Consider the following 26,065-nt stretch of genomic DNA (forward strand, 5'->3'; position numbering starts at 1 on the left):
AACAACAACAACAACGGCCGCCTGGATCTCAACCGTATCATCAACAGAATGGAATACCACCGCATCAGCACGTGTATCATCAATGGCAATGGCAACAACAACATCAACAGCGGCAGCCAGGATCGCAGCAGTATCAGCAACAGCATGGAATTCCACAGCACCATCCTCCTCCTCCTCCTTCAAACCAGCAGTACTACCACCGGTCCACGCCGCCACCTACATCTCAGCCTTCTCACCCCCAAACAAGTGGACGGCCTGGGCAGCCTGGGTCTCAACCACAACAGCAAACAAAGTCTCCTGTCAATATGAAGTATGCTAAAATGGCAAACCAGACCGGAGACAGCTCTCAGATGGCCATTACCAATATTAAGCACGGCGTTTTGGTTGAATGGGCGCTACAGCCACCCACACTCCAAGTACTGCGCCCCATCGACATTCTTCTTACCACTATCCATACAGTGTTCCCTCCAAAATTTGGCTGCCCAGGACACGGGTATTTTGCCAAGTGGACTTCGATTAAGCTGGAAGACGTTCGCAAGGGATCGCAGCCGGACGACGACAAGCTGACGAAAGGTATACGGAAGCTGCGGTTTTTCCTGCACCCGGACAAGTTACCCCGTGACCTCACTGCTGAGCAAGCATTTATGTGTAAGATGCTATGGGACATTACGTCCGATGCGTTTGAGGAGCATAAAAAATGGAGTGAAAAGCTAGTGTAGTCAATCAATTAAGTTTCAACAATCACGCATGGCTTCTTCACCGGGGGAATCCTCATATTGAATTCGTATTTGGACTTTTCTTATGCAATCCGGTGGCAGTACTCTTAATCTTTGGTAAAACTTGTATCCAACTACGTGGGTATCGCCTGTATCGTCATCTGACCGGCAATCCATTTCGTAGCGGCCAGCCATTTGCAGACGGCCACCTCCATCATGTTCAAGTGTCACCATTTCACAGTTCCGAGGATTAGACAACAAGTGGAACTGTTCAATTGTGTACCGAAAGTACCTCGCTAACAAAACTCTTATCGATATACCATGGGTTACAATCACGTAGTTCCGGTTCTTATTCATGTCGAAAGATCGCCACAGCGAATCGAGGAAGGTGCTGGTTCGATCGAAGACATCCGAAGCTGATTCTCCGTGGGGAAAGCGGTAGTAGAAAGCTCCAAAGAAGTGTCGGTCCTTTTTGGCTTGTTTTATCCTTTCAGGGTCTTGAAAGTTACCAAAATCCTGTTCTCGAATTCTTGGATCCTCGTTCCATGTGAGCCCCATTTCGATTAATCTACCATACCAGGCGTTTAATCGTTTGTCTCGATCAGTTATGTGGTTGAAGTTTGAAGGGTCACACCATGCAGCAACAATTCCATGAAACGTTTCTACCGTTCGAACATACGGTGAGACGATAAAGTGTACACTTGTTGAAGACCGAAGCACCTCATCCTTCAATAGTTTACCAGCTTTTCTTGCTTGTTCCCATCCCAATTTTGTTAAAGGCATGGCGTTGTCTGGTGTTGAACTGTACAGAGCCTCATTGACATTTCCCATGCTTTGTCCATGGCGAACCATAACCAGCTTCTCCGGCATGATCCGCGCATTGTAGCTTGCCCGAGCATTCCGGTTTTGCGTCCGGACTTGATTCAACAGGTTGTTCTGGTAGCTTTTTGAAGTGGGCTTTGTAGCTGTAAGCTCCGGAATAGACAGACTACGCCGCAGAGACAGCGGGTTTTCACAACCAGAGTTAGGTAGAGGTAAACTATATATAGTTCGGTCGTCCAGACTAACCGCCCGACAGGGCACATCGCGATTGGGAGGTATTCCAGGAAGCAATGAAGGATTTCCTTGCCGAGAAAATTGCTCACCGTCAGGATCGATTGCCATCTGTTGTTCCGATGGTATCGTAGCGAGGTTGGTCACGTTGCGCGGTCGGAATGAATATCGAGCTTCAGTCCAGACAAAATGATCTTGAGATGTCAAAGATGCAGCATCAGAGTCATCATCAAAAAAACCAGGCTGGTAATCACCAGCTAGTGAGTCAACAGTTTTAGGAACTGGATTGCGCTGGCCTGAGCTGTGCCCATCATCGCGATGAATCTCGTTGTAGAACTCGAAGTGGTTCCAGTTACTATTTTTTGGGTAGAAGTCACCTGTGACTGCATCATTGTACGGAGACAACTCACTATGGAGCTCGTCCTCTTGATTAAGAACTAAATTTTGTACGTCGTCATGAAATGAGAGACGCTCTTGCCGACGACGTCGACTATATAGCTGCCGAGCATGCTCAGCGATGGCCTCTTCATTTAAGAAGATATCGTAAAGTTCTCGAGCTGCCCCATCATTGTCACGCTTTTCAGAAACCACGTTTCTTCTCGCGATCAAGAAAGAGCTGGCAAACAAGGCAGTGGATATGAGATCCTGGACCAAACCTTCTATAGTACCTCGGCGACCTGACTTAGACTCCATGTTCACGGGTCAAATGAGATTCGAGACCTTGTAAGTGAAACAGGAATAATTTACGACGATATTTTTGGTCTGACTACGAGTGAGTTGTTGTTGACAGTGATATGAGATGGAAATAGATGCGACATGTCTAGGAGCATGTCTGCAATACTGGCATTACATGAACAAAATGTCACGGTTCACTACCTTGCAACGTGTCCCTCGGATGTATGCCACTTACAGTGGGCGTCACCATAGGATGAAGAAATAAACTCAATATATCGCTATCTATAGATGTATTCAATGTACAAAGGAGCGACTCTATGAAGCGTTAGGTATCTCAGCCGGCTTTGGCAAGATACCTAGATGAGACACAATATTATTATAAATAACCCGGAAACTAACGAAAAATTATACCGATACTACGTCTTCAATGTCTTCGTTCTCTATGGCAACGTCTTTGTTAGCCGCAAAAATTACATCCTCTAGCTCTTCTCCGACTATGCTTTCGTCTAAAGTGTTTTCATGCGGTACACCCTCGTCAAACCCCGCTTCGTAGTCACCATAATCGTCGTCTTCCTCATCTTCTAAAGCCTCCTCTGCTAACTCCTCCTCTGGCATGTCGTCATAAAATGTTTTTGCGATCCTGACACACTTGTTGATCATACCTTGGATGGCACCATGCCCTGACTCCTCCAAGTTTTTGAACTCATGAAGCAATCGCTCATGTACTAGTGCCAGTGTTGTACCAACACTGTACTGTCTGCCAATGTTTCCTTTAATCCGAGCCCATGTCAACTCAATTGGCTGAAGATCGCTATGATATGGTGGTGTGAAAAGAACTTTATGTCCTTGTTCCTCTGCTAACCTGACACACTCAAACTTTTCATTGGCAAGGATCCACTCTTTTGTCCGGGCTTTGACCACAACAGCAGGGCATCTTGCCTCAACCTCAATTCCCTTTGACGACAGGAAATCAATGCACTCCTGCTTCCGTAGCTTTCCCCACTTGGGCACATGACTCCCATATACTTTGTGATATGCCGCATTATCCATATGGATAAGAGAATGCTGGTGTAAATTGGGGAGCAGCTGATCTTTCCACCAGGCCAGAAAGTTTTCACCATTGAAAACTTTGTAGTAGTCCCCTTGGTGGCTACGCTTCTGCTGGGGGCAGAAGGCCCACACTGTTCCTGGCACCAGCCCAGCCATTTCTGATGCAATTCCGGGGTTGTCTACCAATGGGTCTGGGCCCTGTATAGCAGCAGCAAAACAATATCGCCGTCCTTTGTGCTTTGACTTACCAAATTGAATATCCAAGTTGTCGCTCGGATCCCAAAGGCTATCATCACTCCTATTATAATGCTCATGGATGTAACTCTCATCCATGTAAACATTGCGGAGCCTTTCCTCTTTTGGCAATGCTTCATTATCAAAGAATGCTTGTAGGTACTCGTGGCGTTTTATGATCAGTGACGGATCTGGGGCTATGTTGTTCCGACGACCCCTCCGGTAGCCCTGGCTTTGTACAAACCGTTGCACATTCCGTAATGCCGCCCGGAACTCAGTTTTCTCGTAAACTCCTGTTCTCTGATCAACTGGTATACGTAGGATACCTTTTCTAGCCAGGAAATCCAATATCTGCCGAGCAGTCACCCGTTTCCGATTCTTCCGCTCCGTACGAACAAATTCACGGATGGCAATTGTAACATTTTTCGTACGAGGGATTCGAGTCTCTTTCCGGTCCATATTTCCACCCCTCCCGTCACATCCTGCATTACTTGGATAAATAGAGCCGTCTATGAGGTATTGCGATACAATGTTGGTGTAGTTCTTGGGTGAAACACCAAGCAGACGACACACAGTGTTTTGCACTTTGGGCGGTGGTACTGGTTCCCCTTTTCTTTTTGATTTTTTGGAAATATAGTCCTCTTGAAGCCTGAGGGCGGCTGTAATAACACGTAACGAAACGTTTTGGTCGTAGTGTGAGCCCCGGAGAAGCGATTCAACTTGTCTTTTCATTGGTATTAGCGCCACCATGGTTGTTGGCATCCGAGTCTGCTTCCGTTTGGACTTCATTGGAGACTTCGATCGGGACAATTTTGACGAAATTTTTGTCCCGGTATCTTCTATTGTACGTTTCCTTGTGACTCTACAATTTTTATCAGATTCATCATCTGATGAAGCAATGAAAGCTTCATCCAAGTCCGCCATGGTGACTTTTGTGTTTCAACGATTTGGCGTCGAAATCCACTCGTGACTCGAGTCACGAGCTAGCCCAAATTTTTTTGGACTATGATAACTCAATCTCTCCTAGGAGTCAGAAATTAAAAAAAAAACTTACTAGAAAGTTCGAATCAATTCCTTTCCCACTGTAGGGACAGCAGAGCCATTTGCGCCTTTCTAGAAAAGTTATAGCCAAATGATCATCCTATGGTGACGCCCACTGTTAGTATGGAAAACGCAAGTGTGAGCCAATCCGATGGGTGCGGCGTTTACGTGTCACGTGTGGAGTTTGTGTCGGCCTTATTGCGCAAATTCCCCGTATTCGCGTTACATACGGAAGTCATTCGTATCCTGGAGTCATGAATACAGGATACATACAAATGGCAGTTAGGAAAAGACACAAAACCAGTCTCACGAATCACATGACAAGTAAGGAGCAAGATTCATTACTCACCATGGGATTCTGTATGGGATTTATATTTACAGGTTTTATGCACATGTGGGAAGATTCAAGATTAGCTATGTTTTTGGTAAGACTGTTCACTGGAATGAACAGACTTTGCAAGATTGACTAGTTTATAGAATGTAATCTTCTTCTCATTGTTTTAGAAATTCTTTGATCCAAATATTGCGTAATAGCATAGGTCCTCGTATCCGCTGTCTAACCCGTGGGGAGCGTCGTCAGCGAGTGAGTTTAACAGTCCCTAGGTTCGCTTAGGTGTATTGCAGGTCGTTTGTCATAACGCCCAACCTGTGTTTACCACGCACTGTCAAACAGCGTTACTATCCTACGTACGTACATTGGTTGTACTACGTGAGACAAAACGTGAGCTTATGTTCCACTAATCAAACCTATATACGGATGGGATTCACTGTTAGCTAATGTAGAGAGGATATCATCAACCAAATAACCAACCGACACATGGAAGAAACGTAAATAAACCAGTTCCGGCAGGTGGCTTGCTCATGTTTGGTGAAAGAGTTGCCCTAGTTATCTTCACGACAAGACTAATTGATGTGAGGCTCATTGCAAATCAATGATGGCATCTGGCTGGCCTGTTCTAGGTGGTCCGTATTTTTCTGTTGTACTGCCATGCATGTTTTGCTTGGTTACAGGTTAGTCTCACGAAAGGAATAGAATTGGCGTAAAAGCTCGAGGCATCACGCTGCTGTTGACCAGACCACTTCAATTCGATTCAAACGGTATTCATGCAAAATCGAATAAAGCTTGTAAAGCGTTGGGATGCGAATGCATCCTCAGCATTTCAGCGACATGATGTACAATTTTACAGTTAATCCTTCTTTGTCCCGTGCTGAACTCAATCACTGTCACAGTCAGCTTATCGCATGTTAGCCTTCACAGGACATGTAATTGTTGCAGATCGGCGATATGTCTGTCAATCAACACTCGCATCCACTTAGAATGTGAACCGTCTGCCTGCTACCCCGAAAACAGAACACAGGTACAGCCTTATTTAGCTCTCTTTCCAGCTGGCGAGAAAGAAAACGGCGATCAATAGGTCCCAGAACCCGATACCAACGGAAGTGAGAATGATTTGGGCGCATGCCAACATCCTGCGATGGACTTGCAGTGGACAGGATCAAATTTTCGGTGACAAATCCTTGTAACGCTGACGACTGAAAGCAGATATTACCAAATTCTTCCGCTTTTTATTTTCATCAACCATGAGGATTTCTCACAAACTTGTTGCTGCCACCGTCTTTATAGGATCCGTTGCAGCATACTCATTGAACACTTCCGACCGCCGTACCTTCCTGAGCCAAACAGCAGCGGCTTCGGTATCGCTAGTAGCTGCCCCAGGTGTTGCTAAAGCTGATGGTCAAGATACCTACAGCGATTTCATTACCACCGAATCAGGGCTCAAATACAAGGTGACGAAGGAAGGCACTGGCGCTGTCCCCGAGCCTGGGCAGACGGTGAAGGCCCATTACACAGGATGGCTCGAAGGATTCGAATCGCCAAAAAAATTTGATAGCAGCAGAGATCGGAACCGTCCCTTCCAGTTCCGTGTTGGAGCTGGTCAGGTTATTCGTGGATGGGATGTAAGTAGAATTCAAATTTGAGAGGGAAAAGAGTGAGAAGATACATTTTTAGATTTCTAACACTTCCTGTCAGGAGTCGTTTGGTGCCATGGCTGTTGGTGAGCGGCGCCAGATTATCATACCTCCTCGTCTCGGGTACGGAGACCGCGGTGCCGGAGGTATAATTCCAGGCGGAGCGACTCTTTATTTCGACGTTGAGCTATTAGGGCTACTTTAAAGCTAGAAGCTTGGAAATCATCTCACATTAAAAATCCCTAAGAAGAGGTTCATGACAACTTCCCATTCTTTTTCTTATGCCTACCTGTATGCTTTTTCTCCTTCTTTGCCTTCTTTTCTTTTTTAAGGATCCGACCGCTTTCGCTATCACTATCGTTATCTTTTTCCCGGGTACTTTGATGAGCTTGTTTTGTGGGAAACGATGCTCTGTTTTCCTTCCTTATTCTCTTCAGGCCAGGTCCGCAATCTGACTTGCCGTTCGTTTTTCGTTTGTTGCCTGTCGATAATTCTTCATCTTCTCCTATCGGTCCTGCCGACCCACCGAGTGGCGTCCAGCGACGTTTCAAGCCGGTCGTCTGAGGGACGTGCTCGTATGCATGACGTATTTTCCCAACGACCGCGGGAGCGTTCCCTTGTCGCGGAGCCTGTTGAGTTTCGGTTGGAATCGGGATGGAAGCGATGACATTGATATGTCTCGAAAACCCTTCTTCGAACGGAATCAAATAGCCGCTATCTTCTTCATCCTCGAGTCCCATTGAGCGAGGTATCAGCAAGCGAAATGCCTTGTTCTCGATGGTACTACCTATCTGGAAACAATACTGCTTATCGTCGGATATGAATTCCGTTGAAGAATTTTCTGGCTCTAGAGAAATCTTGCAGCCTTGCAAGTTGTCGAGGTCGACTTCCGCAGGCAGACGCATAGTCCATAGCTCATATCGTTTTCGTCCAGTGCTGAAATCTTCCGGAAGCGAGAAATCGTTTGGAATCAAAGAGAAGGCGCCTTGCGATCCGTCTCTAATCCCATTTATAGACAAGGATGTTCGAGCCTGGGCAGACGACTGCATCCTGCCCATGTTGTGGTTCGAAGAACAAACAGAAAGGAAAATGTAGTGGTTATCGGGAGAGGTTTCGGCGGCGCGTTAGCCGTGAGGCAGCAAGACGAAAGTAGCTCCCGAGGAAAGATGCCGTCTGAAACCAATCAGAAAAAAATGTGACAGGACACAGTTAGAATAAATGGCATCGCAGTCAATATGGCAACATGGCAACATACAGGACGATCTTCACTCGCATTAATCTTGCAGTTAATGTAAATCATTCCCAAATTCATCGAACATGCACGAAAACCATCCATGCATCCAACAAATACCTGCAGATACCCGTCCAGAAAATCACATGACACAGTATCGGGTGGAACTGGTATATTTCCATCCCTTGGCCTGTCCTTTGCTATCTCAAAAACACGAAAACTAAGTCAATGGCCTCATCATTGACTCTTTTCGCAACCTATCCCCTGGCACAGGGGATATCACTCAACCTCTTGAAAGGGTCGATTCTGACTTCTCTTCATCTAGACCTGCCGCGATTGTAAATTCCGCAAATTGTGGCTGTCTCGGAGGAGGTGGGGTCGACGGTGCAATTTCGGCTAACGGAGGACCAACTTTGTTACAAGATCGTCGCAATCTACCAATTCTCGAAAATTCTGACCACGAGAATCCCGTACGCTGCACGGTGGGATCCGCAGTTATGACAGGTCCTGGGAACTATGGAGATCTACTTGTACCATATGTCATTCATGCGGTTGGCCCCAATTTTTGGGAGTATTGTGATGCGGATCAGGTGAAAGCAAACGTCCTGCTGGGGCTAGCGTACAAAACATCACTGGATGTTGCAGCTAAATACCGAGTTGAGCACGTTGCATTTTCCCTGCTTTCTGCAGGAGTATACCGGGGATATTGTCCGCTAAAGACCGTGCTTCGAATCGGGGTTGTGGCATTGGATGAATGGTCTAAGGATATAAAAGCCGTGGACGACAGTAGCGTCTCTAGGGTATATTTGTGCTGCTTTACCGACGCGGAGTGCATATCTTTGAAAGAAATTTGCGAAGAACAATTTCAAAAATATTAGAGAAAGCTGAATGAATGCGTTCTTCTGTGTCTTTCACTTTTTTTATTCCTGTGCAGCAATGGACCATTTAATTTCTTCTCCAGCTCGAAGGGGTGTTACACCCTTTCCGTCACCGAAATCAAACGTTCTCGGAACCCTCCAAGATTTCTTTTCCAAAGTAATTGTTGCAGTATTTCGTTCAAGGCCATAATGGTCCGCGCCGTTGCTGCTACAAAAAGCCTCAAGCTTGTCCAAAGCCCCGACTTTATCGAAAACTTCAGCGTACAACTCAACCGCAGCGTGAGCCGTGAAAATTCCAGCGCATCCGCAAAAAGCCTCTTTCATATCCGTCGAATGTGGTGCTGAGTCGGTTCCAAGAAAAAACTTCTTACTTCCAGATGTTGCAGCTTTAACTAGTGCCAATCTATGAATTTCCGCTTTGAGAATCGGTAAACAGTATAGATGGGGTCGAATGCCGCCTACAAGCATGTCTAAAGCAGAGGAAAAGGTGATATAAGATAAAAAGTCCATTACACAGGATGGTTCCCATTCCCACGTCCTTATACTCACGATTTCGATTGTAAAGCAAATGGTGGCAAGTTATGCTCGCCTTGACATTGTCAGGAGAGGAGAGAACGAAATCAACTGCTTCTTTTGTACTTATATGCTCCATGGAAATCCTGAGATTCGGAAAGTCGGTCACTAACGGTGTCATAATTTCTTCGATGAATACAGGTTCTCGGTCAAAAATATCTGCATGAGTTACCTCGGAATGAATGCACAACATCATATTTTGGTCGCTCATTTCTTGCAACGCAGGATAGCAGTTTTTTATGTCCGTTACACCCAAGGCAGAATTTGTTGTGGCCCCAGCTGGATAAAACTTGCATCCAACAACTCCTGACGAAGATGCTTTCTTAATTTCGTCCGGTGTTGTCTTATCAGTAAGGTACAAAGTCATTACTGGCTTGAAATATGGGAACGACCCCTCAGGCATCGACGCCATGATATGAGATTTGTAGTTCAAGGCCATCTCAGTGGTCGTCACCGGAGGCTGCAAGTTGGGCATCATTAGACAGTACCCAAACCGCTGTACGGCATGGTGAAGAACTGCAGCTGTCTTAGCTCCGTCTCGGCAGTGATGGTGGAAGTCGTCGGGCAATCGAATCGTCAAGCGCGTTCCAGAAGCGGCTTCGGCTGAGCTAATGGCCATAATTGGAAGAAAAGGTTTTTTTTTGAAAGTCCAAGCCTTGCAGAATTGCTTCTCCCTCTCTTAATAGTGAAAGAATATTTTCAAAGACACGATACTGAAGATCAGATAACAGACTTTGAGCTTCCGGTCGATGGTAAAACCCTGTCCTCCCTTTGGCAGCAACATGTGGGAGCCAAACCATCGCACCATGGCAGGAAATTAATGTGAGCTGGAATGCGAAATGAGCTTCTGACGCCTGACTGACTGTGACTGTGAGTTAAATAAAAGGCATAGTGTAAAACCAAGTAGGAAATTTGTTCAATATCGAGGTATGCTAATTGACAGTGACAGCTATATTCAGAATGTATGGCATCTGTTGGAAGGCAGCGCAGGCTTTGCATCTACAATTCGACGATTTAGAGTGAAATCTCTTGCATACGCTCATTGTTTGTGGATGGAGCTCATCCCAACCGTCGCAAAAACCGAACTTCTTCCAATGTCGACAATCCGATATTTTTTTTGCTGTGCATTCTACCCGACCTTACGAAGTAGCAGAGACCGTTGTCTAATTCCTTACCCGGCAATGATTTACTGTTGTTAGCTGTTAGTCAGAATAGTTGTTGATTGCGTTGCCAAAGCCAATTCCGTAGCGGTACACATAGCTATTGGAGTCTTCGGGACCTATATCAGGTGAAATTTTACATACTTCAATTGCGATGTTAATCAACCACATGTCCGAATACTGATTGAATTTTTTTATTTGATTGCTTGTTCTTTTCATTTTGTCCTCCCGGCAGAAGACATCACGGTCCTCCCTTGTTTCTTATGTTTGCTACTGTAATTCTTCAGGCTGTTTCTCGTTTCTGACAAGAACTTACAAATCAAATTTGCTAACGCATGGGTAGAATGGAATGTAAACCAGAGCACGCCAGAATTTTTCAAGCCTCAGTTTGGGCCAGCGAAAACGGAAAGGCTGAGACCGCTATAGTTACAGTATCATTTATGGATCCCAATGGACGATCTCTTCGAGAGCTTACATCACCAGTAAATCGTGTTCCGTTCGCAAGCACGTGCCCAACGATGATATGCTTCAAGTGAAAAGTTTCACTAGCCTTATGTTCTTTCTTTCATTTATTCCTGAAGTTAGTCCATTTGTTTTGATTGCCCATTTCTGGACTCAGCTAGTTGAGCGCCGACCGAGGAACGTGCCCATAGCTATGCGACCGGATCGAATTAAGACGTTGTGCTCCTGGAATTACTGATGTATTCCTCGCAGAGTTCCCATTTGATAATATCTCCGAGAAGGCTGTAAAGCATGAACGATCGCCGCTAGCGTCTAACGTCATTTGCATCCGTTCAATTGCTGAAGAGATATCCATGATGCCCTTGCTAACACGTTGGGTTTCGAAGTCAAGCTTTGTGACCAAATGTTGAGGGTCTCTGACGTCTTCATAAGGCCCCTCACTTACGCCAATGCTCTCCATTACTGTGGTTGTTGCCGTGAGAAGGGGCTTTCCAAGTCGTAAAGACAATTTTGACAGCTGTGCCTCAAGATCGGACAAACTCTCGCGGAGCAGTTGCTGTTGGCTAAGAGCTTTGGGAGTGAAGGTAAACTTGATGCTATCACGCAACTTCGCTCCGGCGTCTTTTTCGATTTCTAACTGGCGGAGAACGTTCATAAGCTCATGTTTTGCTGCAAGACGTTTATTCTTGTTTTCGTCAGTTTCGTTCACTGAACGCGACGGCTTAACTTCGTGAGTACCTCCAACTTTGTGAAAATTTTCATACTCTTTTTTGGTCTTATTTACGTCGCGCTGCAGCTCGCGGTTACGAGTCTGCGCCTGAACCCATTGGGCATGTAGTTGCTTCGAGCGGTTATTTAGTTCAACCAGAGATCGGTTTGTATCGTTCAATTCATTCTGCAATTGATCATTTTCTGTCTTCGCCTGTCGTAGCTCCTCTGCTCTTGTTTCGACAAATGCTTTCATTTTTCGTTTTCGCTCTTCGTTTAGACTACGTTCGTCTGCCAATGATGATTCTGCCAGTCGAACCCGTTGTATTAGGGTCTTTTCCACGTCGTCAAGCTTTGTTTTCAAATCAGAATTTGCTGCTGTCAGCTCTTCCCTTTCACGATAGGAATGGGCCAGCTGTGTTTCGTATGATTGAATATCTTCTTCATACAGCTCGGCTAGATTGGCTTTGTCGGCTTCTTTCTTCTTCGCCCCATTCAAACGATTGGTCAACGCCATTTCTTTTCGATGTTGTTCATTGCGTTCTTCTCTCAACTTTTCAAGTTCCTGCTCTTGAGCGGTGCAGACTTCTTTCAAGGAAGAAGTGTCATTTCGCAAGGCGATAATCTCATCTTGTTGTTGATCTTTCTCCTTTTCGAGATTATCGATTCGTTCAAGCGCAAGACGAGCACTATTTTCCGCTTCGCCCTTTGACTCCATCTGTTTTTGTAAATTTACTTCTAGATCGCGATACCGCTCTAATTCTCGACTCCTCTCCTCATTTGTGAGTTCCAATGCTGCAATTTGGTCTAACGCAAGTCTGGCTTTGTTTTCTGCTTCGGCTTTGGCGCTCATTTGAAATTGTAAATTTTTTTCGAGTGCCTCGAGCTTTTCGATATTGGCTGCGTTGGAGGCTAACAAATCGATGTTTTGCAATTCCGTCAATCGCGCCCTGTTTTCTGCCTCTGCCTTGAGGCTCATTTCTTCCTGAAGTTTTGATTGGAGTTCGATTAAAATATCGACCTTGTCTGCCGATGTATTCATCACTTGCGTGTGATGTAGCGTCTCGATGACAGCGTGAGCTTTTGTCACCTCAGACTGTAGCGACAATATCTTGTTTTCGTATTCGACAGTGGAGACTTTATTCACTTTTGAAGACATTGGTGGAGTATCTATGGCATTCTGGATATCTGAGGGGAAAGGGGCATCTGACATGGAAGTCTGAAGCAATTGTTGTTCTCCGAAACAGCCATTCGTCGGATCAGCCAAGACATCAGTAGATTGAGAGAGGGCGTGTAATTCTTTTTCCATGTTGCTAGAATTGTCGTTTTGTTCTGCCGAGCAGCTGATTTCGGCGGCCCAGTTGCCTGACACAGAAATCGGATTCGCTGACTGCTTCAACAATCCTTCTTTTTGAGGTGATATAGGATCCTCTCTTTGCTCGGGATCGTCAATTGCGTCTGTGCTTTTCAGATTGTTCGAACCTTGAACCGATGCATTTTCCTGTGAAGCGATATTCACTCTACCAGATTCACTGGAGGGGTCCAACGCAAATGACCCCAAAGATATTGGTGTACTCTTATCCACTTCGTTGTTCTCAGCAAGGTTAGATCGATCACTTGGTGGATAATCCATCGTGTCAGTTCCTGGATCAAGTTCAACATGTGCCTCTACGGTCACGTGAGCTGTACCCGGCTCAGGAATTGAACTACCGTACAAGTCGGAGAACTCGCTCGGAACAATATCCTGATGTGTCGGCATGGTTTCCAGGTCAGACGGATTTTCTTGTATCCCATTGTCGTGATTCAGCAAAATCTTGAGAGGATCGTCTTCTGGAGACTCATGCTCCGAAGATTGCGGCTGATAGGAGGAGTCGGTAGAGAAGAACTCGGCTTCGTGACCGACCAAAGGGTTGATCGAGATGGGTGCAACAGAGGGACTAGGCTGAGTCTCCAAGACCAACTCTTGGTTGCCAAAGTCAAGGAGATCCCCTTCGGAGGTACTTGTGGGTGCAGCGGTGTCGGGGGTGATGACTTCTGAACTATCCGCTGCCGGTACCCCGTCGGTGCAGGACTCTCCGTTGCCCGTGACGACATGGGAAGGAATTCCAACGTCGTTCGTTGGATGCGATCCTTCATCCCCCGCCATGTTCTAGCGTTGATTCCGTTCAAGTCAGTGGAATCGATGCTAGTCGGGTACTGTTCCTTTGCCACCACCAGCATCCGACAACGCGTTGAATTCATGTGTCTACAGAATGGTCCCACGGCCGGGGGCCGAAGGTGACCGTTGAAGCCCTAACGGTTCACGTCCGTGGGGGGAGCACGACAAACCGTGCCTTACAACAGTCCACTGAGATGTGATGCAAAGCGCTTTTTCCTGCTGACGTGTGAAGACGGACGGATTTTTGTACTATTCCGATCCCATCTTAATGCCAAAATTTTGTTGTATTTTTCGGAGGATTGGGCTAGCTGAAACGCTGGAGGGTTTGTAAGCGTTCGCTCGTGACAGGTAGGCCTTTTTCTGCCTACATTTACGGTGGTTTCCGGTACAACCCTTCGTTTAGTATGGCGTATGTTGTGTATGTCCTACGTCTCCATCGTCGTTTTGCGCTGTAATCAAAGGGTGGCTGACTGTGACTTCCCCTTCGAACGTACTACTACTAGAACGCCCTCTGAACAATAAGGAAGAGCCCCATCATTGTAGGCATTGCTAAGCTTCACAACAAAGACTCACAGTCAACGGTGCGTTGCTTTCGATCGCATTCGTTCCATTCCCGTATAGGCAATTCTTTGATTGGTTCCAAACATGTTTTTGCCCGGTCGTGCGGCACAGCAAGAAAAGCAGGAGAAAAGACTTGTGTTGAAGCAGATTGAACAATGGTGTGAACTTCTCGTGCCGGAACGGCTGCGTTCTGACGTTGTCGTCAGCGTTCAAGAAGTTCAGTGCGGAGATCCGCAGTGTTCTCCGATTGATACCGCCATTACGATCGTGTTCGAAAGGTAAGTGCGAATTCAATACTACTTTCACGTTGCGTGTTTGACGCGAATCTCACGAGAAAACTCCAAAATGTGCCTCCTCGCTTAGTGGTGGTCAAGGCATGATGGGACTACCAATGGAAGCCAAAGAGGTCACCGAGGAGGAATTACAACACGTGTTCCCACCAGCAGAGATTCTGGAAAAGTGGTACAGAGGTGAGGACGCGGAGTGGCCCGTAGAGGAGCCTTTAGAACTACGATTCGAGGTGGGATTTCAGGTTCTCTGTCGCGTGGGGCCGACGGAATGGGCACCGGGTGTAGTCAAGGAGCTGTGGTACCGAGAACCGTCGTGGCCAGAAGGCAGCTTTGCTCCTTACAAAATTCGATTGGGAGATGGAAGGGATATTTACGCACCAGCTGATGTCGACCAGATTATAAGGCTAAATCCAGCTGTGGAACAACCGAAAATAGCCAATAATACGACAGCTTTGTCGAACAGAGAAGCAGCGACTACAACCGAATAATCGTATGTGGCCATGTGTTGGAAAGTAAAAAGACCATGTATGGATTTAAGACTTATAGTATCCCCAGAAAAAAGCACTATAGATCAGGGAATGCCATTGCTATTGTTGGTGGGCGCGCCGCCACTATTGGTGGAATGCGTTCCCAATCCCAAGGCAGCCAGAAGGCCGTTGTTTCCACCAAACTGTGCTTCCAGTAGCTGTCGTTGCAGCGTCAATAAATCCGGATTTACGGCTGTTGGTATTGGTACTGTACCGGGATGTTGAGCTTGAATTGGAGCGGAGTATGCACCCTCCGTGATCTGTCGTTGCAGCTGAAGAAGAGCTGCAGTCATGCTGTTTGTGTCGCTCAGAGCCGGAGATTGCGCCGTAGACGTCTGATTAGTGGCGGCTGCACCCCATCCTAAAAGACGAGCAAGATCTAGTGAATTTGAGCTGACTTGTGGCGGGGCTTGTGCAGAGTTAATTGGCGCGGGCGCAATGCTTTGATGTTGTAGAGCAAGTAGTCTTGCTAAGTCCGAAGTATTTACCATCGTCGAACTTGGAGGAGTAGGCGAAGGTTGCGGATTGCTAATCTGAGGGAAAGCGTTCCCGTTCCAAGGAGAGCCAGACACGACTTGCGTGGGTATTGGGGGGCTGATTCTGCTGGAGCTTCTGCCATGATTGATGCCTAGCTGTGCTAGAATTGAGGGGTTCAACCCTGCCTGGCTAAGTAGAGCGGCGACAAGCGAATCTGGGGTGGACGGAGTGGGGGCGGAAGCGGTCGGAGCAGGTACAGCAGCCGGAAGTCTCGCTGATCCTTGAGAGCTAATAAGTCCAATCATCTGTTGTAAAATGTCGTTTCGATGCTTGTCAAGGGAGTCCATGTCAACAGTCTCAGGAGGAGGTATTGGGGCAGCAGTTTGACCAAACAAGCTGGAAAGGCTAGATAGGTTTAAACCTGCGAGCGCCGAAAACGCGGCAGGTGCAGGGCCCTGAAAAGTTGACATCTGATTTCCCAGACTAAAGGAGGCTGGCGGGATTGTTCCTGGAACGCTAGCAGGTATAGGGAGCAGTGTTTTACCAACTGTGCTGCTAGCTTCCGGTAATGGGTGGTCTCTGCTTAAAGAATAAAAGTCAGGTAGCGGAGAGTCATCTTTCTGGTTCTTGTTGATATCCCTTGGAGTAAGACGCTTCATTTCGCTGCATAAATGAGGTAAACCTCGGAGAAACATCTCGTGGTAGTAGGCGTTGTAGTCCGGACCATGTGTGATACGCCTGAAGCCCCAGCCGTTGACTTGTCGTGCAAAAGAGGAATACCGTCCATGTCGAAAGTACAAGGGAATAACCTTCTCTTCAAATGCCTTATGCTGAAGGATTCTCCATGCTCGGCCGTGGGGGAGCCACGCTATGATGTCCTGAAATTCAGGATTTGACAATATACCGTGAAGCTTGATTGGAAATGTATGAGCAAGATCTTTGGACGTCCGCCCGCGTACAGATTCAGAAGAGGCGTTGCGGGAGAAGTTCGTGTACGTGCATCTTGAGGCTTCTTGCGCAATCAATGCCTCTTTCGGATGCGGAAAGCTAGTCGCATCCGTCTCGTTTGAAGCTTTCCGGTTACTATCATCGCTACCGGACGGAATTACCAACACCGAACCGCCTGATGCTAAATTTATATCTGGTATTGGTTTCTTGTTGCCTTTTCCTTGATTTGACTTCATCGTGAAGTCGAACACCAATACAGAATATGAAGTAAACACTCCAGTGATTAACTGTAAAAGACGTTAGGAGTAATCGTTCGTCGCTTTATATGACAATCACCTTCTTGCTCTCTATGCGTCTTGGAATTATGTAAATGGAGAGATTCCGATTTCAGCATGAAGGAAATGCTGCTGCTGTATTCAGCACAAGGACGGAAAAGTATGATGAGATATGTTGTAAATCGCTAGAATGGGCTTTGTACAAAAGCCGAAATTCAATATATTTGCGTTCATAAGTCGAGCTGGCAAAATCTCAGAAGGGTTGCTTTTGATGCGTACTTGAAATTTAGGCCGTAGATGCTTTCATTCAGTTTTGGGTTCGTTCTGATATTTCTTTTCGTTTCTAATCGCCAGATCTGGCTTTCCACACTTATTTTTGACAGGACGGAAAGCATTTAATACAGAAAACATTTTCTTCCAATAGCAAGCTTGAAAATATCTAGTATATATTCAGAAAGTCTTCTTTGGAAAAAGCTATATTTCTAGAACGAAGATGCAACGTGTTAAATAACTAGAGATGTCATCGATGAGAGGCGGAAAGTAGACAGCAGCATGCGCTGACGTATGGATACCCAGGTTTGGTTTTTGTTCCAAGATCAAGAAGGGATGGATATCGGACTTTTTTTACATTCAATTCGAATGAAAGATACACGTCATCACCAGAAGCGTTTGCTTTGTCGAGCCACGCCGATCAAAAGAGGTTATCCAAGACCATTAGTACATTGATGGCTCATCTGTTTCGACTCTGTCTTAGACGCTTTTAGACGCGACGCTAACTGTAGATGGGGAATACATGAGAAGCCTGGTCTCTATGGGAGGGAGTGTTCTAACTGGAAATGGTCTTTTTCCGCAATTTTAACATTGTTGACAGTGATGTTGATTACGCATGAAAAAGGCAGGCACGTCCGTCGATGATCATGCCGACGGATAGGAAGTATGTAAATTGAACAATCAGTCATAGGCGTTTAAAGCGGTCTGTCTCCATGTGTTGGTTTGAGCTGTCTTTTGTCGTTTCGCCGACTCGGAACTTACAACAGCTGTGCCATGATGACCTTTCCCGGAGCAATTGTAAGTTGCTCCGTGGCTCAGCAAGAGCTTAAACTTTTCAATGCGCAGTGATCTACTGATTAGCGCGTCAAAGTAAGACTGTAGCTAATTTTGACACCACGCTTCCCGTAGGGGCTGGCATTTTTTGTCTTGTCCATGAGGAGATGACAGTCGATCTTTAGCCCTTTACCTTCTAGTAGGGTTGAAAGGGGCCCAGTTGATGCACATCAACAACAAAATTGTATTTGATACCGTGGGCCTACTAGTCTCTATCGTGACAGGAAGAGAAAAAAGGTGACGTCACATACATTTAGAGATTTGCTTGGTGCTGTAAGATTAATGTAAGGCAATGACTGTGAAGCATGTGTTTTGCAATCTATTTCCAAGAATGAGTCTCTGCGTTTGTTTCCAGATTAAATAGATTTGCACCTTCAAGCATGAGCATTTGGAAGGGAGCTGCAGGTTTGACGCTTTCATGCTTGCTTATTTCGACCTATGGGTTTACAATACCATTGCCAAAGGCGGGCCTGCATTGGACCATGCTTCGTACCGATCTGAATGTTCCACGTGGGAAGACCATAAGCGAACGAATGCATGGACGCAAATCATCCATCGATGGATTTCATAGTTTATTTAGTTCGAAGAAGCTCGAGGATTGGGAATCCGTCGATCAAAGACATGAGACGTCACAATCTGAAGATTCTCCAAAAACAGAAGGCCAAAATTCAGCTTTCGATGAATACAATACGTGGTGCCGGTGTATCGATGAGACAGTGGCGTCATTGGTCAAAAAGCAGAACGCTCTCGAGAAAGAGCTGGAAAAAGCAAACGACGTTGAGCAGACAGTTATTCGAGCTCAGCTTCTCACAGCCAACTTGTTCAAGTTTAAAGGTGGAGTCACGTGCGCTGCAGTTCAAGACTGGCATAACAATGGCACTAAATTGGAATTGATTCTAAACCCTCGGTACAAAACTGCGGCCCTTGAAGCTGATGCTCTCTTCAAGCGGGCACGCAAATTGAAACGAGGATCAGCTGTGATTTCCGACTTACTCGACGAAACACACAACGCCTTGACTTTTTTATCAGAGATCAGAACGGATTTCGGCACCATAGAACACGGTGATAGCTCAAAGATTGACGTTGACATGCTTAAATTGTTTCAGGATCGATTGCTTCAGTCCTCGAGAAGAACTGGCTTCAAAGCCCCCATGGAAGACTCGTCTACCGTCTCCACAGCAGGCACCATGAACCGTGCGAGGAAAGCTGCGGTTGGAACGCCTGCTTCGAATCTGCGAAAGCTGACTTCACCAGCAGGCTGCACAATTGTTGTTGGGAGAAATCGAAGAGGGAATGAATATTTGACTTTCAGCATGGCTCGAGGCAATGATATTTGGTTGCAGTAAGTTCCGTTTTGATGCTATTATTTTTCATTCATTGACTAATTGAGGTGATTGTCTCTCGATTTAGCTCCCGAGGTTGTCCCGGTGCCCATGTACTCATTCAACAGCGTCGCGGGAGTGCACAAGTGACAGAAGAATGCCTCCAGCTAGCTGCAGACTTGGCTGTATTTTATAGTGATGCGCGTAGGGAGCAGCGAGCGGATGTAATGGCCGCGGAACCCAAGCACATACTAAAGCCCCGCGGGTCTCCATTAGGTACAGTCAAGGTTCGGGAAGAATGGAAGGTGCTAGCTGGATTTCCCGACAATGTCCCACGCGAGCTCAAAGAAGCCCGCGAAGAGTCAGGCCAGCTGGAAGAATACCGTGCGGCCAACAAGGCAAAGCATCGCAAGCGGAACAAGGAAGCTACGAAACAGCAGAAGGCGAAAGAACGGTCAAAAACAACCAACTGATAGCTACGCCCATGGAAAAATCAAAGAGAAACTGTATAGGGATGTCAGATTTTCATTTCTTGTTTCTCAGCCTTGGAGAAAAGAGGACTTATAATGTGATTTTGTACTTGTGTGCTGGTGCATCAAACGTGCATTGCTCCTTCTAATACGCTAAATTTTGTAGTACGTAACCCGTCGTGCGCAAGGAATATAACACTCAGCAGATTGATGAAAGGCGAGCCAAAGAAACCTCCTCCTTCCATTGTGCAAAAAAGCTCGTCAGCTCAGCGAAAACAAGCCCAATTGTTTTGCTAACTCGAAAGACATGAGCTACAAGTCGCGATAAAATAAGGTTGGTGCTATTTTATTTTGGTAGACCTAAAGAAAACCATTATAGTAGTATTTTGATCACGTTGGAAGTGTTTCGGATCCGCATCGAAATGTTTGTACAGGATTGCGTCGGTTCCAAAATCAAGTCTTCCGCGTGATGTTTTCTCATTTGAAGATACTATGGGTTGCTGTGAACAGGCGTGCCTCGCTCCAAAGTCGCTTGTGGACCACTGGGCTGTTCCTCGTCCATTAAGTGTTGGAGGTGGATCGGATGCACTAGTTCCCCTGAGACGGAACAAATGTACATGCCCTCGTCTTCGGTGACGTTGCGCCAGTTCCAGCCTTCAGCTGCGAATTCTAGGGCATTGCGTTCGGCATTTTCCTGGAGTTCGTAGCGGTTAGACCAAATCCGAGACTTAATACGATCGGAATACTCGTAGCGAGTCGGGATTGGTAGAACTTCTACCTCGTCGACGAACACGATCTTTTGGGACTTGCGTCTAGTATGAGCCATCGGGGAATCGGACTTGAGAGGTTCCTGAAATGGGGTGACACCATTTAGCGGAGGTCGCACGGCACTTCCGTCGGGAGGCGATGGGTTGATGGTGTAGCCTACGCCCATTCCACGCAGTATGCGCAATCGACGGTTCTGAGCAGCCGTCATCGGCGGTGGTGCTTTCGTTGACGGTGGAGCATCGTAAATACCTAATTTGTTGAGTAGTTTGGAACGGATTTGTTTGTCTTCGGTAGGGCGGATCACTGATGTGGGAGAACTCATTATCAAGTTGAAAGATGGAGGTGTTTTAGTAGCCCAAGAATCGAAAGTCCACGCTTCAGTGGAGCGTGATCGAGTTCTTTTGCCGGTGAAAGCACAAAATCAGTGAGTTTTACGACGGCGACGTGCTTTTTTATGACTACCTGTGGGGCTGAGCGAAATCAAGTTTCCGGCGATGGTACAAATTCAACATAGGTTCTACGTGAACAAAGCCTTTTCAGGCAATGAAAAAGATCCCGAAGCTCGCGTTATTTTGTAGTCCAGAAATATCGGTCCGCCACTCGTTTGACATATTATTCCTGGATATTCCAACGGGGAAAAGACCTTGATTGGACATTCGGATGAAGGGCTTCTTTGATGAAAATCGTCATTTCTCCTTTTCCTAATAAGAGAACCATCGAACCCTTCGATTAAAATCCAACTCATGCGTCACGTCAACGTGTCTGTTAGACCATCGACCCAACGCGACTTGAATGTACTCCTGAATTTTGTACGTAGAGAAGTCAAAAAAGAAAACATTAAGAAAATTTCGAAATGACGTGGTTTGTTAGGTTTACGAGCCTTCTATAATTTTTCTTTCCCAGTTCCGGATAGCGAACATCACGATAAGTGACATTCCCCTCATCGATAGATAAGTGCAGGATACGATCAAAACAAGATTCGATATCGAAGTTCGTCAGAAAACTCACAAATCATAACTAGCTAACTGTATGTAACACAATGCATGTAATCAGGTGAGATGTGGTTTACAGTTCGTGTGTCGCTCTAGCTAGACGATACCGACTGCCCGATGTATTTCAACGTTCAGTTTATGGTACGGTAGAAACACTGGTCAAAATCTCCAATGCGGAACTGTAGTCTGCATTCGCTATTTCCAAATAAGTTTGTACGACGTCAGAGCGACATTTTACCATCTTGAAGAATTGACGCCTCGGTAGCGGCTCCCCCAGCTACTTGATGCCTTGACAGTATCCTGTCGTCTCTAGTAATGATAATCCCTCTCTCTCCATACAAAAAAGAGAGAGCGCTTCAGCTCATTTGAAAAACATGGTGAGTCAAAAATTGGCGTTGAAGGAGATTTCAAGGTGTGTTGGAGCTTTGGCAACTACCATTGTAGGGATGATCAGCTTGGATCGGATAGTGTCTACTCAGCGGCGCAACAGGGACGATGCGGACTACGCTGGCCTCAATGAGAATATCCAAGTTTTGCGATCACCATTAGCACAAACTATATGCGAAGGCCAGGATCCTGGTTTCAACAGAACTCTTCAACAACGAATGAGTCTTGGTCATCTCTGGAAATCAGAGCTAGGAGAAGTTTCTGAGGACGCGAACGTAAAAAATCTAGCTATTTCACTTCACCACTCCGATGAGAGCACACCCTCCAAGCGCCAAGAAATATCGGCAACACCTGATTTGAAAGTGCCTCCTAGATCAAAGGAAAACAATTTTCCGAATTTTTCACGCCATGGACCTGACTCTTTGATTCGAAAGTACTTGACTGAGGCCGTGTACAACGATCTTAAAGACAAGGAAACGACCAATGGTGTATGCTTGGACCATATGATTCGTGGAGCGGTGTCTCTACCATGGGGTGCCAAACCTCCCCGAGGGATTGGGGGAGTATATGCCGGTGATGCCGAATCGTATCAAGTTTTTGCCCCGCTGCTTGACCCACTTATTGAAGACCATCATCATGCGGACTACCGTCTCCGAGGTCAGCTTCGACGACACCGCACAAATCTTAATCCGCGGCAGCTCCTCCAGCAGCGACTTGACCCCGATGGCCAATACATTCTATACACACGTATGCGTCTAGCACGCTCGATCGAGGGATTTCGCTTCTCGCCTTGCATTAGTGTGGCAGAGCGACGGCAGGTTGAAGCTATATTGAAAAATTGTATAAAGGACTGGAAGCATGGTAATAAAGACTCGGAATATATATCTGTGATGAACATGACAAATGAACAGCATCAGAGTCTACTACAAAGGCAGCTCTTATTCCCTGATCCCGATCCCTTTGCTCTGTGTGCTGGTACACACCGTGACTGGCCGGACGCTCGCGGAGTGTACTGTGATGATTGGCAGGATCCCAAGATATTGATATGGTGCAATGGGGAAGATCATCTGTGGATTATCAGTAACGCCAAGGGTGGGGATGTCCAGGGTGTTTTTACTCGATTGTCGACGTCCGTGTGGGCACTGGAGACTTCGTTGGAGGGACGCGGGCATGCTTTCGTCGAAGACAAACGCCTGGGATTCCTCAACGCATCACCGACCAATATCGGACCAGCCCTTCGTGCTAGCGTCTTCGTCAAGTTAGTTCGTCTAGGTCGACATCCAGATTTTGAAAACTTGATTCGGCGACTGAAGTTGGAAGCTCGTGTGTACGAGGAAACTGATAGGCGATACACAGGTATATTCGATATCGCAAACTCCGAAGCCCTTGGCAAGAGCGAAGTGGAATTGATCAATGTAATGATCGAAGGTGTCGGCAAACTCATAGAACTTGAGAAAAGTTTGGAAAACGGTGACGTACTAGACTTGAATGCAGCCTAAGAAACATGAACGCATAATATGTCCATGTTATATTAAAATTTTCCGAAAACTCTTGAAAATATCTTGCCCAAATCGAGCGCTATAGGTTGTCGACCATGTTGTTCGACACACCATTCATAGCTCGTGTCCATTTCGTCTCGTCGAGAAGCCATGCATCTAGAGATTTCTTTCCTTCTTTCATACCTATGTCAATCAACTCACAGCTAACCTCCTGGTTCCCAATAATCAAATTAAATGATAGCCGAGCAATTACCCATCGAATTCCAAAGACGAAGCAATCAGCTCCGCTTTCACTCTGAGCTTCGAACACATGGATGGAACCGTCCTTGAGTGTTAAAATCATGCTTCGTTGTGGCATCGCGAAAGGGTAGTTTTCAAGATGAAGAGACGAGGCTCTCTCGATTTTCTTTATAGCGAAGACGTTAACAGTCTTGAGAGGAACGTCATCCTCTGCCACCCATTCAAGAGAAGGACCAGAAAACGACCAGTCGCATTCTTGTTGCCCTTTTCTCAAGAAAGCCACAATGCTTAATGCTTTTGAACATTTTTCTTTCCTTTGCTGTTTGTGCAAAAGCAAAGGGGTTCCAAAATTAACTATTTTCAAGATGAAAGTACTGATATAGTTTTCGTCGTGGATCTCGAGGATATTCACGTCCGACACCTTTGACTGACCACATGGAATGGAGACAGAGGCATCAGTCAAAATCGGACCGGATTTCATCTCCAAGTTTAAGAGAAGGCGACTTTGTGGTCGAACGGCCGAAGGGAGTGTTGAATCTGCTGCAAAATTGCCATTTCTAGATGCCAAACCTCTTATCTCTGCACTATCGTCTTCTTCACTAAATTCCAAGTTAGTAGTATCAACTCTTTGCGTCCTCTCCTCATCAAATTGTTTTGAAGCAGCTATAATACGAGATAGTTCACATTGCACAGGAGCACAACGTCCTTGAAACGCCGTCTCGAAGACTGAAAAGATTGCATTGCATTGAGTCGATGCTTCCCGGCTTGTTGCGTACGTTTTGTTGTCTAATAGTTCGCCTGAGCTGCTGCAAAGACCTGTGCCTTTCCAATTTTTCCCTTCGGCCATTGTCCTTTTCGCTTTCCAGCGCTTTAGCTTTTCTGCATTTGCGAGCTTTTCACCTTTTGTCCACGGTCCTTTCCTTCTTTCATTGGGAAGTTGCACAGGCATAGAAGCTATCCAGGTACACTCTGGAGTCCCGCCATTACGATCTGTAGATGCCAATCTCGCCAAACTAGTTGGATGTCCTTGCAGAGGGGTCAGTTTCTTTGCAGGTATGTCACTCGTAGGTGCATGGTGGTACAGCATTTGTGGGGGGATTGGTTTTGTAAAGGTGTCAGTGGACTGTGATACTTCAGGAAGGAGGGGAAGGTCCTCGTTGAACTCGGAATGAAGACTATTTGGTGCTGCTTTGGCTTTGTCTCCGGAATGCACGTTATCCAACTGACTTTGTGTAAATACTGCGCTCCCTGCAACAGCTTTTGCGTCTAAATTTTCATTGTCAACCTGAGCTTCACTGTCAGTAAACGTGTCCACTTGTCCCGGGGATTCAAGCTCGTCTAGTCGATACAATGATGAAAGAACTCCTAGTGAACGAATAGCTGAGGACACAGTTGTGGCCCCCGTCTGATTTGACGTCGGTCTACTCAAATCGTTTACCGCATGGAGTTCCGACACAAGTTTCCGCTCATTGCTAACTTGAGGCGCTCCGTCACGGGGAGGTCCGCGATGTAACACGATGTTGGGGTGCAAATTGGTTTGACAAGTATTCTGCAGACGAAAAAGTTGTCTAGCCTGCTTGGTTTTTGCCTTCGTCAGTCTTTGACGAAGCGAGAGTCCGTCAGCACTTAATGGCATCGATAAAGGGAATCTGTTCGGGCTCAAAGGTGACGAGGCCTGCATTGTCGATTGTTGCAATGGCCCAACCGAACTCCGACTAGGCGTCGAAAATGCTGACGACGAGACTTGGTGTCGGATTGGTGAAGGTGTAATGTTTGGTCGGATACTTTGGTTGGAAAAAGATGACGGTGTCTTTCCTGGAGACATAATAGAAATAGACATGCGGCATTCTTCACTGCCAGATACCGGATCGGTGGACAATCTCATTCTGGACGAATCATAGGTTTCTCGATCCGACGATTTTTGTCGCGAATAACGCATGGTCCTCGTGGAGACGACGATTCCGACCACGATTTCAGTCGAGTTCGAGAATCAAGCTGATAGTTGGAACCTACACTGATCTTGTCGTCAAAATCCACGCCACTAATTTCAGTTTGGGAGCCGCGCCAACGCTTCCTTTGAGCCTTTCGCCTCTAGAGAGAACGCATAACATTCACTGTTTTTCGCGTGACATCACACTTCCCGACATTGAATGGTATGGTAGCCGAGCGTGCGGTACGGAGGCTTCGTAAATGCAAGGTACTGCAAAACAGGTTGCTTGCTAGTAGCTAGATTGATGGCTGACAAATGTGACACAAAAAAATAAGTCTCGTGGAGCGAAAGATTTACATAAAAAA

General features: G+C 46.3%; 12 protein-coding genes across 12 annotated transcripts; 5 read left to right on the top strand and 7 right to left on the bottom strand.

Moving 5' to 3' along the window:
* Positions 1-734: 734 nt before the first annotated feature.
* PHATRDRAFT_45200 (predicted protein) lies at positions 735-2,462 on the bottom strand (the record flags this gene model as incomplete). The annotated part of the gene is made up of 2 exons (XM_002179400.1): positions 735-770; positions 855-2,462. 2 exons carry the CDS (start codon positions 2,460-2,462, stop codon positions 735-737), a joined length of 1,644 nt encoding a protein of 547 aa, XP_002179436.1.
* Positions 2,463-2,849: 387 nt separating this feature from the next.
* Positions 2,850-5,008, bottom strand: PHATRDRAFT_34832 (predicted protein; the record flags this gene model as incomplete). Its single annotated transcript, XM_002179401.1, has 5 exons — positions 2,850-3,685; positions 3,743-4,387; positions 4,449-4,590; positions 4,783-4,841; positions 4,945-5,008. 5 exons carry the CDS (start codon positions 5,006-5,008, stop codon positions 2,850-2,852), a joined length of 1,746 nt encoding a protein of 581 aa, XP_002179437.1.
* A 1,285-nt stretch (positions 5,009-6,293) lies between these two features.
* Positions 6,294-7,001, top strand: PHATRDRAFT_19690 (predicted protein). Its single transcript, XM_002179184.1, has 2 exons — positions 6,294-6,728; positions 6,802-7,001. Exons 1-2 carry the CDS (start codon positions 6,351-6,353, stop codon positions 6,943-6,945), a joined length of 522 nt encoding a protein of 173 aa, XP_002179220.1. The 5' UTR covers positions 6,294-6,350; the 3' UTR covers positions 6,946-7,001.
* Positions 7,002-8,059: 1,058 nt separating this feature from the next.
* On the top strand, positions 8,060-8,771 carry PHATRDRAFT_45202 (predicted protein; the record flags this gene model as incomplete). The annotated part of the gene is made up of 2 exons (XM_002179185.1): positions 8,060-8,270; positions 8,297-8,771. Coding segments are annotated over exons 1-2 (546 nt in total), but the record flags the coding sequence as incomplete, so codon positions are not given.
* A 120-nt stretch (positions 8,772-8,891) lies between these two features.
* Positions 8,892-10,185, bottom strand: PHATRDRAFT_19692 (predicted protein; the record flags this gene model as incomplete). Its single annotated transcript, XM_002179402.1, has 2 exons — positions 9,399-10,185; positions 8,892-9,319 (listed from the first exon to the last, which is right to left on the bottom strand). The coding sequence occupies exons 1-2, from the start codon at positions 10,039-10,041 to the stop codon at positions 8,892-8,894; spliced, it is 1,071 nt and encodes a 356-aa protein (XP_002179438.1). The 5' UTR covers positions 10,042-10,185.
* A 969-nt stretch (positions 10,186-11,154) lies between these two features.
* Positions 11,155-13,983, bottom strand: PHATRDRAFT_45204 (predicted protein). The gene has a single exon (XM_002179403.1). The coding sequence runs from the start codon at positions 13,896-13,898 to the stop codon at positions 11,202-11,204; it is 2,697 nt and encodes an 898-aa protein (XP_002179439.1). The 5' UTR covers positions 13,899-13,983; the 3' UTR covers positions 11,155-11,201.
* A 572-nt stretch (positions 13,984-14,555) lies between these two features.
* Positions 14,556-15,300, top strand: PHATRDRAFT_45205 (predicted protein; the record flags this gene model as incomplete). Its single annotated transcript, XM_002179186.1, has 2 exons — positions 14,556-14,749; positions 14,835-15,300. 2 exons carry the CDS (start codon positions 14,556-14,558, stop codon positions 15,247-15,249), a joined length of 609 nt encoding a protein of 202 aa, XP_002179222.1. The 3' UTR covers positions 15,250-15,300.
* Positions 15,301-15,332: 32 nt separating this feature from the next.
* On the bottom strand, positions 15,333-17,133 carry PHATRDRAFT_45206 (predicted protein; the record flags this gene model as incomplete). Its single annotated transcript, XM_002179404.1, has 1 exon — positions 15,333-17,133. The coding sequence occupies exon 1, from the start codon at positions 16,947-16,949 to the stop codon at positions 15,333-15,335; it is 1,617 nt and encodes a 538-aa protein (XP_002179440.1). The 5' UTR covers positions 16,950-17,133.
* A 1,281-nt stretch (positions 17,134-18,414) lies between these two features.
* Positions 18,415-19,887, top strand: PHATRDRAFT_45207 (predicted protein; the record flags this gene model as incomplete). The annotated part of the gene is made up of 2 exons (XM_002179187.1): positions 18,415-19,434; positions 19,503-19,887. The coding sequence occupies exons 1-2, from the start codon at positions 18,473-18,475 to the stop codon at positions 19,885-19,887; spliced, it is 1,347 nt and encodes a 448-aa protein (XP_002179223.1). The 5' UTR covers positions 18,415-18,472.
* Positions 19,888-20,328: 441 nt separating this feature from the next.
* On the bottom strand, positions 20,329-21,019 carry PHATRDRAFT_45208 (predicted protein). Its single transcript, XM_002179405.1, has one exon. It carries the CDS (start codon positions 20,972-20,974, stop codon positions 20,375-20,377), a length of 600 nt encoding a protein of 199 aa, XP_002179441.1. The 5' UTR covers positions 20,975-21,019; the 3' UTR covers positions 20,329-20,374.
* Positions 21,020-22,450: 1,431 nt separating this feature from the next.
* PHATRDRAFT_11733 (predicted protein) lies at positions 22,451-23,530 on the top strand (the record flags this gene model as incomplete). The annotated part of the gene is made up of 1 exon (XM_002179188.1): positions 22,451-23,530. A coding segment is annotated over one exon (1,080 nt), but the record flags the coding sequence as incomplete, so codon positions are not given.
* A 79-nt stretch (positions 23,531-23,609) lies between these two features.
* PHATRDRAFT_45210 (predicted protein) lies at positions 23,610-25,912 on the bottom strand (the record flags this gene model as incomplete). Its single annotated transcript, XM_002179406.1, has 1 exon — positions 23,610-25,912. The coding sequence occupies exon 1, from the start codon at positions 25,707-25,709 to the stop codon at positions 23,610-23,612; it is 2,100 nt and encodes a 699-aa protein (XP_002179442.1). The 5' UTR covers positions 25,710-25,912.
* Positions 25,913-26,065: the final 153 nt, after the last annotated feature.

The sequence above is a fragment of the Phaeodactylum tricornutum genome, chromosome 6 (assembly GCF_000150955.2).
Source record: "Phaeodactylum tricornutum CCAP 1055/1 chromosome 6, whole genome shotgun sequence".
Lineage (NCBI taxonomy): Eukaryota > Bacillariophyta > Bacillariophyceae > Surirellales > Neidiaceae > Phaeodactylum > Phaeodactylum tricornutum.